The 14259-nt window shown below is 34.5% G+C and overlaps 1 protein-coding gene across 1 annotated transcript in view; it reads right to left on the bottom strand.

Moving 5' to 3' along the window:
• The window catches only part of CDC42BPA (CDC42 binding protein kinase alpha), a 156114-nt gene that overhangs the window by 21383 nt on the left and 120472 nt on the right, over positions 1–14259 (bottom strand). Inside the window, exons 25-32 of the mRNA XM_019659017.1 lie at positions 13670–13753; positions 10792–10897; positions 7430–7566; positions 6579–6718; positions 5254–5335; positions 3215–3431; positions 2309–2371; positions 781–1374 (exon numbers count right to left, since the gene is read on the bottom strand). Coding sequence (XP_019514562.1) covers positions 781–1374; positions 2309–2371; positions 3215–3431; positions 5254–5335; positions 6579–6718; positions 7430–7566; positions 10792–10897; positions 13670–13753 — 1423 coding nt within the window. The remainder of the gene's footprint in view (positions 1–780; positions 1375–2308; positions 2372–3214; positions 3432–5253; positions 5336–6578; positions 6719–7429; positions 7567–10791; positions 10898–13669; positions 13754–14259) is intronic.

Raw genomic sequence — 14259 nt, forward strand, 5'->3', positions numbered from 1 at the left:
TTGTTACTTTGTGAGGGGTGGAAAGGATAATCATTGCATTGTTTTGTACACCTGAAACTAACAATAAAAAAAAACAAAACAAAAAAACCAAAACATTCTGGACTGGACAGTCCTTCTCCATGCCTCTACAGAACTTGGTCTGCTATCACAGAGCTTACATTCTATTGCAACTCCTTGCTTTGTTGTGAATCTATTCACTGCACACCATGCTCTGTGAGGGTAAGACTATTTTACTCATTGCTGTATCTTGTACAGTGAAATGGCACATAATGAGTATTCTAAAATTTATTAATGTCTTAATATGTTTTGAAAGAGTGCAATAGGCAAATTTAAATATCTACCTATCTAGATAAAAAATCTAAAACTGAATAACACTTCTTATAGATGCTCGATTGTATCTTTACATAACTGATTAAATAACTCACTTAGTAACTACCTCTCTAGAAGTCTTATGAGCTATGAATAATTACAAGCACTATATTCCTGAGGACTATGAAGGTAACTAGGGTTATTTCAAAATACAATAACATAGGTTAAAAATCCATCTAAGTAAAATATTCCACAGAAAGATTAGCTTCAATTATATGCATCATAGTGTTGGCTTGTTGGCCTAACTACATGTGGTGAGTTTACATAAACAGCACAATTAACACTTCGGAAAAACCTTAAGGATGCTTTAAAAACATAACCTGTTATTAACAATGAATACACCTAGGAGATGGAGTGGAAGGGAAAGAAAGAGACAGGAAGGTAAGACAGCCAAAAGGAAGAGGCTCTTACAACAAGAGGAAGGGCTTGCTGGCCACATCAATTCCTGCTGTCTAGACCTTCGGCCCTGGCAGTCAGTGTACATCCCAATGCTGTTAAAACACAGCAGGTATTCTTTACTGGAGATCTCCACTGCGCAGATGGCATCCATTGGCTGATGTGCAATAAATGATAGCGTGTGGTCGTTTGAATGGAGCATGCTGTATGGACTTCCTTCTCCATTCAAGGGGTATCTCAGAAATCCTGACTGGAACCCCACACAGAGGTGTTCACTGAAGATTGCCATCCACTGGACATTATATGGGACTTGAATTTCCTTAAATTTTCTGTGGCGGCTCTTGCTCTGAAATAGTTCGTAACAGAGGACCTGCCTTTTCATAGCCACACACAGGCAGGTAAGAGCTCCATGGCGCACTTTCCCAGAAGTTATGGTTTGACACCCTTTAGTTTCTGCCAGCTTATAAAAATCAGTCTCGCGTCCATCCAAAGCTGACATAGGAAAAAGTCGTACGTGACGATTTCGTCCTGAGATCACAGCAACCAGCTGATCATTTGGAATGAGTTCAATCTGATGAATCTTCTTATTGTCACCAACTCTAATAATTTCTATGCAAAGGAACAGTAATAAATCAGGTGCAAAATAATGTTTATTTATTAATCATATCCCAATTACAGTCAAAAGGATATAAGTCAACGTAAAATAAAGACAGATACACAGAGAATAAGAGCTCAGAAATCATATGGAGGAAAAGGAAGATAATTACACCCATTACAAGGTAATTTAGCTGACCTATCGTAAAGTATTAACTTTAGCACTGAGATTTCTGGCAGCCAAGGCAAAGTTCCTGTGTAATGAAGCATGTCAGATCTTCAAAAAAACAAAACCAACAAACCTTTTTATTGACACTAAATTCTAGGGACCTTTCCCATGGGATTTATATTTTTCAAAAAGTGAGAAACTCATGTTTCACTAAAGGTATTTTTATGGGTAACAAATTAGTGAAGTTTAAATGCTTTGTTTTTCCATGATCTAACTTGATATAAAGATAGAACTTAGAACACTGCATTTGAGAATGCTAAATTAAATTGGTTCCTTTTCAGTTCACCCAATATTTAATTTCTCTCCAGGAAAAAAAAAACTATTGTAATAAACTGTGGAGTAAAAAAAAAAAAAAAAACCCCAAGAACAAACACATTTTAATGACTGTTACCTCTTCTAGTACTATTAGAACAATGGAAAAATCCAGTTGTATTTTCTTTCATGTACCTTCTTTAGAAATGCAATCTGAGTTCATATAGCAGAACTATTAAATAAAATTATGCAAGACAGGCAATACACACTTGGAAGTTTTAGAACTTAGGATGATTAAAGATATAAAAAAATTATCTTTTGACTTATACATATCAAATTAGGCCTGGAAAATTTCCACTATAGAATAAGAGCAAATCTTACTGTTTTTAGAATTTAGAATCTAGAGTTTAGCATTTTCTAACAACATTTAGTTTAAAGTTACCCCACAATAATTAAGTTTTCTCTTACCATCTTTGGTGACATGCACAACAAATAAACCTTCTTCATTTCCCAAAGCTATCCTTTCATGATCTATGTAAGACAGAAATATGAAACATTTTTAATAGGTAAAAAACTGTGTAAAACTAATACAATAAAACAGATAAAGAAACTTGATTAAAAAAAACTAAAATAATTTAAAAATAGCAATAACAATTTTTGTACTACGAAATTTCTCTTCAGATCACAGTGGTAAATATTTTATAATAGAACAATCATTAGAAAATAATCTATATCAATACTTATAAAAAGAAGTAAATGTTTATTCAATAAAAGGTAAAAATATTAAAAACCTAGTTTGTTAGTGCCCTGGCTCCAATTCCATTTCTTGTGTTGGGAGGGAAAGGCTTTCAAAGGCGTTTGAACCCCGCTCAGTAAATGTTTCATTATTTACTAGAATGTAACAGAAGAGTTGGATGTGTACTTAAGAATATGGCCAAATTTAAACATCCAGACACAGGAGCTGCCATTTTTTAAGGGCATTTTATATGCAGGGCACATTGTGTTATGTATTCCATCTTATTTAAACTTCCCCATAACCTGTGCAAGGTAATTAGTATCTATCTACATTTTACATAGGAAACTTTCACTTTAAGAAATTAAACAGCTTGCTCTCACACAAGCAGAAAATATATTTAATGAGTTAATTTTCAGCACTGTTACTTTTTCAGAAGAAAACACATTTGAAAAGTGTACTTATTCTTGTTTACTGAGAAACAAAGCTCTAATATGGTCTCATTCGCTCAATAAACACTTACTGAGCATCTGCGATGCAACACATGCTATGCTTGACACTGGGGATTCCTACATGAAAGCCAGTCCCTGCTGACAAGGTAAAATAATTATGATAACATGACAAATGTTATAAATTCATACCTATGATTGCAGCTGCCTGGGTTGTTTTAATGAGGGGTAGAGTGCTGTCATAAGCCTCTTTGGGAACATAGACTGAGCGGTCTCTGAATTTGTTCTTCTTCAAAATCTTGTGCAATTCGCTGAGCACTCCCACCCACTTAGTCTTCTCATTCTCACTATCTGCTAGCATCAGGATCGAACATTTGTTATTAGATGCTGAAAGCTGGGAAGTTGTGACCTACAAAAATTGAATCAAAATTCATGATTTTAGAACACAGACACCTTTAAGCCAGTTTGATGCTTATGCTAGCCAACAAAATGAGCATTCATTAAGTGATACCTTTAACGAGTTTAGCTATTCCTATTCAGAAAAATAACTGGTTTTAGCGTTAGACTTCATGGCAAAGCAAAGGTAGCAGATACCATTCTAAATGTTAGTATCATTTTTATTTTCTTTGCTATCAAGTGCCAGGATACTATCACTAAAAAATGCATTGCACATACTCACATAACAGCAACTAACATTTATTAATTACTGGGCACTGGACACTGATCAAAGCACTTTAACTCATGCAACCCTCTCCACATCTTCATCAGATAGGTACTGTTATTACATCCTGATTTTATATATGAAAAAACTGGGATGCAGAGAAAGTAATTTCCCTAATGGCACAGCAGACGGGGATCCCATGCTCATGCTCGGGAAATCATACTGATTTTCAACTTGTTTTAAAAAGTCAGAAATGCTCAGAAATACTTACATGCTGTGTTATTTCATAACAATAACTCACATTATCTTAGAGAAGATCAGATCACTTTAGTTACTATTTAAATAAAGGCTTGTCATTATGCAAACAGTACTTGGAACAGATTTAAATTTTATATATATGGATCTTTTATTAAAAGTAATTTAATCAGCAGCGACAATAAAATCCCACTATATTTATCAGTTATAGATAAGCAGGCCTCTTTAGGTTCCCTTGGTGGCTAGAGAGAGAATCAACAGTTGGTTGTACAGGAATTGAGACTACAGTAAGTATAGTCTTTGTCTGACCTTCCTTACATATAAGATTCAGACACAAACACTAAGCATACAGGCATAATGTTAGGGCAGTCGTCCTCTTTTTGTCTGTTATATTAATTCACCAATTCAAGACTGCCCTGTGGATAGCCTCCAAAGATGGCTGCCAACAGTTCTTCCTGTGGAATTTCATTCTTCTTATCAACAAGTGGAGTCTACTCCCCTCCTTTTAAATCTGGGCTGACCTCATGACCTGCTTTGACTAACAGAATGCAAAAGGGTGATTATGCCTGTTTTGGGCCTAGTCTTTAGAAGACCTGGCAGCTTTCTCTTCTCTCTCGGAAGCCAGCCACAGAGAGCTTAGCCAGACTACTGAACGACTAGAGACCACATGGAGAGAGTTCAGAGAGAACTGAGATGGCCCAGCAAAGAGCCGGCACCAAGACCCCAGATGTGAGAATAAGGTCGTTTTGGATATTCCAGCCCCAACTGAGCTGAATGCAGCCACATGAGAGACCCCAGTAAACACCTAAAGACCTACAGAATGGTGAAAAACAAATCACTGTTGGTTAAGCCACTAAGTTTGGGAGTGGTTACAGCAAAGCCATAGAACTGAAACACACATTAATTTTTTAAATGAGATTTTAGAACAAACTTCTATTTTTAAAAAACTGGAGAAATCTCACACTAATTTAATTTTCTATGTGGTAGTATTTATTTGAAAATTCAATTGTGACTCAAAAATGTTGTCCAAGGGGAAACCTATTTTAGCAGCCATATAATCATGTGGCGTTCACTAATTAATAGTTAATTATTTAATTAAATACAGATCTTTCACTAATTAAATATTTAGTTAGCATTAATTGTCTACACGTTCAAGTATTCAATAATGTGAGTACATAAATGAAGACAGGGTTTGGTGTTCTATTCCTAGTAAGTTTGTGATCTACATGGAGAAGCAGAACATACTCATTAAAAACAAATAATTCAGTGATCAAGTTATAGCACATACTTACTCTAAATTATAGTACATACTTACTCTAAATATACAGGGTATATCTTTTCGACCTGCATGAATAACATCAGAAGCCAAAACTGAACTCACAGAAAATTCTTCATCCCTGAAGGAAAAGTGAAACATTAAGTCAGTGTATGCAGGTATGTGTGTGTGGTCTTGGGTATGTATCCTAATAACACATGTGAAGCAATCCTCAAAACTTAACTGCACAAAATATCCAAATTAAGTATTTTTTAAAATTTGATTTTTTCCTCCATTGTAATTGATACTGCCCAAAGTAATTTATCAAGAGTGGCTTAATACGAGAGCTAGAAATAATTCCTGGCTGACCAAAGTCACAAGGCCAGTAAGTACACAAATAGGACTGGAATTTGCATCCTGGTAGGCAGCAGACCGGGCCCTTCTGCTTCCCATAATACATCTCACATGCCCTCAACACAGCTCATCTGACATTTTACTGTTCCTTCAACACCTAAAACAGATTTACTCCACAATAATTTATTCCTGTGATCTCCCTCCATAATTTGACTATTGATACCATCATTCTGTTGGTCTTGGAGACTTGACATCTTAGTCTTATCTTTGATTCTTTTTCCTATCTTTCTATATTTAGTCCCTTAGCAGGCTCTGTTAGGCATTCCTCGGTAATATGTCTTGCATTTATCCCTTCATTTTCCATATTGATAAAAGAGATAACATGTTAGAGATGCGGGCATGAAATGCCAGTGTGAGCCACAGCTGGACATCCTAGTCTTGAGTGCCGGAGGAAGATCTGAATTGGAGGTATATGTTTGGAGGTCATCAATGCAGGAGATTGGCCGAAGCTATGGGAGTGAATAAGATCACTCCAGAATGCCTAGAGTTATGAGAGGTAAGGGAGAGCACTCCAAGGGGCCGAGGAGGAGTCTGCAAAACGAGACCAGAAACATTCAAGAGATGCGTTTACTTAAATGTTTACCAATTCAGTATATATTCTAAGAGCTTGTCTGATTTTGAGATTTTTATGTCCTTTCCTCACATTTCCTTACCTCTATGCCTTTATTTTAGGTGATGATATAAATACCACACATTAGGCTCCAAAATCCCAGCAACCTTTAAGCTGGTCTTTTGGATTCAAGCCTTAGCTTCTCTTCTCTGACCCCTAGCCCCAACACACTCAAACACATATACAAACCGTCCTACTACTACTTCCTATTTTTAATTATCTTACTACAGCAATATTAGTGAATTAGAAAATTAACACAATAGATCTAAATAAAAACACAGCAATATAATTAGAAGAAAAATTAGACAGCTTTTATTCCCATGTTGCAAAGGTACACCCTTTTTCATCTTTGAAAGCTTACCTCATGTCAATCACTTGACTGACTATGACACTGGGCTGAGATGCTTTGCTTTCAGCAATATCGTACAGAAAGAGTTTGAAGTCACAAACTACAGCCAGTGCTCTTTGCCATCCTTTCTTCACTCCAGCTGGCTTAGGGATCTTAGACAGGCAAATAAATAATGAAACAAACAAACAAAAACAACTCAAACTAAAATGTCAGTCAGGGCCTCTGTAATCACATATGTACTTACATGGTAAAAACCTGAAAATAATGTACATGTGTTAGAAGTCTGCCACTTTGGTCAAGTAGCAGATGGAACACATATACCATTAATAACATATGAGAAAATGTGAGAATACATTTTTCTGACACTGAAGGACTTTTTATTCTGAAAATTTTTTCAATGGTGCCATTTTAACTTTCACTAGTAATTCATTAAAATGACATTCATGGATTTCTTTCTAAGCAGCATAAAGTCAAATTGGGTAGTAAGATGAAATGTAGCTTACACTGTAAATATTATTCGAGATTACAGGTAAGGTTATGCTTTGATAATACCTCATACTTCACAAGCATATGTCAACTCTCCCTCCAGCAAGACCAAGAGCCAAAGACTCTTTTATGGAGATTTCAACATTTGTTCAATCCAAGATAAGGACAGTACGGGAAACTGTGAAACAATTTTGGAATTTATTTCCAAGCAAAGGCTAGGTTTTTGTTTTTAAATCAACACTATGGGTGAAATAAAATTATTAGATAAATTCTGTTTACCTAATTTTCTGTCCAGGACTATGTTTTTAAGGTGATTGGACTTTAATTGATTAATAAACCTTAGAAGATTAATCTAAATCCAACTTAATCACACTTACCCTGACATGACCTTCGTACGCTGTTCCTATTCCTTTCTGAGGGTCTATACCCAGGGGGCCTTTCGTCTGTTCAGGAGGAACTGGACACACAGTGGGAGCTTTGTTTACACAAGTTATATGACACGAGAATCCACATACTTTTTGGAGGGAAAAAGAAGAAACAATGTTCAACCAAAATTCATTTTTACAAAAAGGAAATTCACTGAGCATTCTTTACATGTAAGGTGCTATGTTAGATAAACGCTTATTTCTGAATTCATTTTAAACAACTGTTTTGTCATTTGGGGAGCTGATTCACTTGCTTACCAAAAGGATTTCAATGAGAAATAGTAAATGTATTTTTTTTACTATTGTAATATTATTGTTTTGTGTTAACATTAGTGATCAAAATGAGAAAAAATAGATGGAAAAAAAATCTAACATTGTGAATACAACAGCTGATTTAAACTTTGAATTCCTAAAGGGTAGTTTCTGGATTTTTCTTTACCTCTTCATCTCACTGCGACTTGGTATATGCCCTGAAATTTCTCTTGCAAGAGTCACTAATGGACATGAAATTACCTGACATTTTTGCAATAGCTGGCAAACCTTACCCGTCCCTCTTTTTGAAAATGGAATTGTTTGATGATTAAAAAGTTGTAAATTAAGGGTAAATTTTGGGAGTCACTGATGTTATATATATTTCAAGTACCCCTAAGATAATAATAGTATACTTCATTGAGTGTTTTTAATTTTTCTGTAATAATCTAAGGTACAATTATCTCCATTTACATATGCCTTGTCCTGGATCACAGAGTTCGTAAGTGGCATTGCTGGAATTCAAACCCAGGCAGTCTGGCTCAGAACCTGCACACCTAACTACTAACAATAGTGCCAGGGTACCTCTTAATACTCACATGATGAACTTGAGATTATAAGACAAAATGATAAATAAAAATAAACTCAAATTTTATTGAGACTTGGTTGGGTGAGAATTACAGATTAAAATGTTTAAAACAAACTTCTTTAGAGATGTTACACACTAAGTATATCTATTTAGATAATTCCTACTCTAAGGGGGGTTCTGGCGAATATCTGGGAAGGAATAAGAGAGGAAGTGAATGGATATCATTGTGGCAATATATACACATGTGGTAATGGACTGTCCATCATAAATGGTGTTGTGACACCAGCAGGGAGGCAAGATGGACTAATACTGACGGTCAAAAACTATCCAAACTTCTATAAGACATCTCACTCACTTATAAGTAGAGTGTCTAACAAGTTATAACTTGTTTTACTGAGCAAAAAAATCTTACCTCCAAAAGGCAGTGGAAGCAACAAAATAATTACCCTATACTAGATATAATTCTAATCAATCAGGAAGAATTAAAAATGACAGTAATCTTTAGAGGCTGTACTCACATTATCATAACATTTAAGAAAGCCTGGGCATAGTTTAACATGTCCCCACAGCTTTATAAGGTAGGCTTCAAAGGGTTTGAAGAAAAGATAGGCACGATTTCGTGACACGAAACTCTAGAAGGGGACAGAGTTGGGAAGATCTCAAAAATTCCTAGTATGAAATTGCAAATGATTCTGATGCACAAAAAATGATAAGGAACCTAAAGCCAAGTAGCTGCCCAGGGTTCTTTCTGATAAACGTATTTTAAAATGACATTTAATAAGCACAGTTGACCTTGCACAAAATGGGTTTAAATTGTGAGGGTCCATTTACACATGAATTTTTTTCAATAAATACTGTCAATGTGTTTTCTCTTCCTTATGATTTTCGTGATGACATTTTCTTTCTCTAGCTTCCTTTACTGTAAGAATACGGTATATAATAGAACACGAAATATGTGGTCATCGACTCTGTTATCTGTAAGGCTTCATTCAGGGCGACAGTAGGCTGTTAGTAAAGTTTTGGGTCATCAAAAGTTATACACAGATTTTCGACTCTGTGGAGCGGGGTGAGGGGTTGGTGCCCCTAACCCTTGTGCAGTTCAAGGGTCAACTGTACTGGCTAAGTTCCAAAATAAGGCAAAGCTTAAAAACTGTACAGATTCTCTTTTTTTGGCTTCACAAACACCTTCCTGGTCAACGATCTAGGCTACGCCTGCTCAGGTTACGTTGTCATTTTTACCTTTTACCTCCTCTAACTATGTTTCCCAAGACATGTTCTCTTTTCACTCTGCCTGTGCTTCCTGGATAATGTCATTCATATTCATCACTTCAAACACTCAAAATTATTAAATCTCTACTTTCCAACCCTGACCATTTTCTCTGGCCCTAAACCCATGCACCTAACAACCTAAAGAGAATGTAATCTGAATCTTCCACTCTGGCTGTGAGACCTAATCAAACATAAAACGCATTGCTTTAAGATGCTATTCATTTCCCTCTAGTCACAGTAACCAAACTCAGGCTAACTACAGAATATAGTACAAAGGGAACACATGCATCTGCTGGAGGCTGACTATCTCCTCCAACGTCCCTTCCAACCCTACTGGCAAGAAATGGAAACTAGTATTAGAATCTGAATTAGCACCTATTTCCTTATCTTTTTCATAAGATACACAGGTCAATTATACATGAGGCATTGTTACAGTAGCAAGTCTCACTTGATTTAAAAGTGGTCGATTTCTAAAATATACATAAATAATATATCTCACTGTAACTGCAATCATTTTCATTTCAGAAGTCTTAGGAAAAATAAAGTGGCGCCCAAACAAATATATTTTGTTTGCTGTTCAAATGACCTCTGACCTCTCATGCCTCTGAATGTGAGCTCCTGAGGGCGGGCTCTCTGTCTCCCCATCCACAACTGCAGTCCCAGGACCAAGAAGCAGAGAGCGGGCCCTCCATGAGCGTGACAGATAAATCAATGAATTGTAGGGAAAAACCTCTGCTGTTCACACTAGGAAAAAAATGTCTTTTGAGACATAGTGGCAGATACTTAATACTTCTGAAAAGATACTGCGCTGCATACTTTCCAATAATAATTTCTCTAATAAATTAAACAAGGTGAAAATAAAATGAATAGATTCAAGGATAACTTTCATGTCTTCTGTCACATAGCTTAATGGTTTTTCAGAACCACAAAATCATCTAAATAATGAAACAAAGATGAATGAAACATATTTAAATATATCTCCCTTGAAAAAAGTTTCTAGGGACTGCCTGTCTAGTTTCTTTAATCTTCAACAGACTGAGCAAAGTGCTCACTTTACTGTCTCTATTCCTGTTATCCAAAGAAAAGCTAATAATTAAGCAAAACAAACATTTATATACCTTCTAAAGAGAATCAAGTTATTTGATTACAATTTAGGTAGTAAATGTTAGGACTCTAAAGCCACATTTTCTTACCATTTTGTTCTTACCTTCACAGGCACAGCCCTGTCTTATCAAACCCACCATCAAAGAGGTACACTGATGACACTTGGTAGGAGTAGTAAAAGATTTGACAAAAAACTGGTGAGTCTTGCGCTACAAAACAAGTTGATAGAAACATACACATTGATTATTTAAAGGCTTTTCATAAAGTGAATCTCTGTGCCCCACACTAGCTACCAGAATGTTTCTAAATAAGAACATTTTCATTGCTCACATCTTTCTAGAATCTACACTCTTTAAATATTTTTATTAGGCAATATTGAGATAGATAATGCTAAAATACTATAAGAAGTGATAATCAATTGCTTTTGAAGGCCACTTGAAGTTAAAAATAAACTGGAGCTTTCTTGTGGCTCAAAAATTTTGACTTCAGGAGTTTTATCAATTCTTCCTATTAGTCTTTAGCAAAGAGTTAAGTGGAATTTTTTCTTATTTATACCTATAGAAATAAAGAAATGTTACTTTATTGCTTCTATCATTTTTCTTCATTTCTTTTGAAATACTGATTGTAGTTTTCGTTGGTTTTATAGACATGTCTTTCTGGCATACTTTCACCTTTTGTTAAAGATACATTGCTCCTTACTTTTTTGTGTGTGAGACTGACTGCAATCAAATTTTTAAGTGAAATAACTTTTCCTGTACTTTTATGAGGAAGGGGGTGGGGCCAGGGATTGCAATGCATCTGCAGATTGCTTTGGGCAGTACAGACCCAGAGTCTATACTAGTATTTTAGCAATATTATTTCTTCCGATCCATGAGCACAGAATACCTTTCCACTTATTTGTGTCTTTTTCTTTCTTTCATTCTTTCATTAATATCTCATAGTTCTTAGTGAACAGATCTTTTACCTCCTTTGTTAAATTTATTCCTGGGTATTTTATTCTTTTTGATGCAATTGTAAATGGGATTATTTCCTCAATTTCTATTTCTGATAGTTTCCTGTGAGTGTATTCAAGAGTATTTCCAAAGGTTTTTTTTTGTTTTTGTTTTTAAATAATAAACATACTACATTCCTGTATACCTGAGAATACTTTTAATTTGCTCTCAGATTTAAGTGATGGTACAGCTGGGTTAAAATTTTAGGGCTCAAAGCTCTTTTTCTTGAACATTTTGAACATATTTCTTTGTTGTCTTCTTGCATCTAGTGTTGTTGAGAAGCCTGACATCAATTTGATTTCTGTTTACAGACATCTGCTCTTTCTCTTTGACAGTTTTTAGAATTTTTCTCTTGATCCTTAAAATTTACTATAATGGATGTAGGTGTGAGTTTTTTCTTATCTACTATTTTTTGCACATAATGATGTGTTTATATATGAGATTTTTCATTTTAATTCTAAGTATTCTTTAAGTATTTTTCTCCCTTTTGAAAGTCCTATATGTAGATATTGATACTATTTCTGTCGTGTAGTTTAACTCTCATATTTTCTATCTCATAAACTTGTTTTTCGGCTATATCCAGTTTGCACATTCTGCTAGTAAAGCCATCTGAGTTCTTTATTTCAGCTGTTATATTTTTGTCAAGAACTTACAAATTATTTTTCTTCATAAGTGCCTTATCCTGCCCCATGTAACCAACATACTTCCTGTCATATCTCTTTGAAGACATTTATTATGTTTACTTTTAATTCATGTTCTAACCTCAAAATTTTGCTTTATCTGGCATAGGTTGCCATATTTTGCCATATATAATGTGTACTTTTTTGCCCAAATTTGTGAGGGAAAAATAAGGATGTGCATTATACATGGGTAGTTCTAATTCCATATCTATATAAATGTCTTTAATTTTTATTTATATTTATGAGTTAAAAGTGTAACTCTAGAAATCAATAACGATGTCCGTATGTAAAATAATACCCTGGAATACGATAATTGGTTTCATTGAACTTAGGTCAAACTTGCAACAATGAAGAGTTCTTGGCCTTCTATGATGTATAAATATCGTAAATTTATTACCGGTACATAAAATTTCTTGTAGTACCTTGTATCTGTTCTTATGTTTCGTAATTATTTGTTACATAAAATTTCTTGTGCCATAATAAATTAAAAAATAAATGCTAAAATTCCTTTATAATACAAAAAAACAAGTACCTAAATGTAAACAAAAAAATTTGAATTAAAAAATTAATTTTTAATTAATTTTTTAAATTAATAAATTAAAATGAAAGGTTTTTTTACCCCCTGAAAGTTTGGGCCAAAATGTGGGTGCGCATTATACATGGCAAAATATGGTATTCAGTTTGTTGCTTTCTTTTGTATCAGTTATACTTCTGTATACTTTATTATAATAGTTTTTTAGATACATAAATCTCTCTCTCTCTCTCTCTCTCTGTGGTTTATCTAAGGTTTATGTTCTGGAAAGGGAGATTATTTCAGCTTTCCAATTTCTAGAATTTCTTTGTCGGCGCTTAAGATAATCTAGCAACTAAATCTTCATGTTCTTCCATATATAATACTTCAGTCACAGTCATGTTGAATAGAATGAAAAAAAGAAAATTCACCTAAATTTTACACTAAACATTTCTCTTTTTCAGTGGTTTTTTTAACCTCAACCTTAGATTCTTCCACAAGTGGCCTCAACTTAATGCCTGCCTTATAACACACCCTCAAGTACTACTCCTCACTGGAACAGACTTCAAAACACTGAATTGAAGAAGATGGAAACAAAATGAACTTTTTACACTCTTCCTGCCTTTCTCAGTGATGATTATTTCCATTCATACAGAATTTATTTTCTTTCCAAGCTTTCATGTTTGTAATCTTAAGGAAACCAATAGTAAAAACCAAAGGAAATACAAGCAGCAGAAGAAATCCAGTCTCTCTCTTTTTTATTTTCAGAACACACTATGCTCATAACTAGACGAGTACCTTAGGTGGAAGGCCAGTTGAACCGGGGCATGCCTTTTTCTTTAAAGTTGGTGTGTGAACTGGAAGTGGAGTACAGTCTACAGTCTGAATCCAGGGGCAGAAAAGGAAATAAATGTTATGAAAAACCCCATCTCTTTTGAACACACTAGAAATAAATCAAGGTAAATAAAGCCAAAGAAAACATCAATAAGGCAAAGTATATCTCAATGAAGCTAAAATTCTCATAGTATTGATAATTTCTATTTCTATCTGTAATATCTACAAATAAAATATTTGTTCAATTAGTAAAAATTATTTCAGTCTGGAAATTTAAAAATAAATAATTTGGAGAAGAGAATCCACAGAAGAACACAAAAAAAGTAATAGTATGTAGTCTACATAAAAATGAGGATATTATTTTCAAGTTCATCTGAAAATGCCACATTAATTCTTAAAAGCATGAGTTTTTAGCAAGATTTATAATCAAAATATTTAGATGATTCTGTTAACTCCTGTATACAGAATGAATAGTACATATATGGAACACAATTCTATGGATGTTTGTGTATGTGTGGAGAGAGAGAGAAGGACAAGGTGGAGGAGGCGGGGAA

This window comes from Hipposideros armiger, unplaced genomic scaffold (genome assembly GCF_001890085.2).
Source record: "Hipposideros armiger isolate ML-2016 unplaced genomic scaffold, ASM189008v1 scaffold_293, whole genome shotgun sequence".
NCBI classification, from domain to species: domain Eukaryota; kingdom Metazoa; phylum Chordata; class Mammalia; order Chiroptera; family Hipposideridae; genus Hipposideros; species Hipposideros armiger.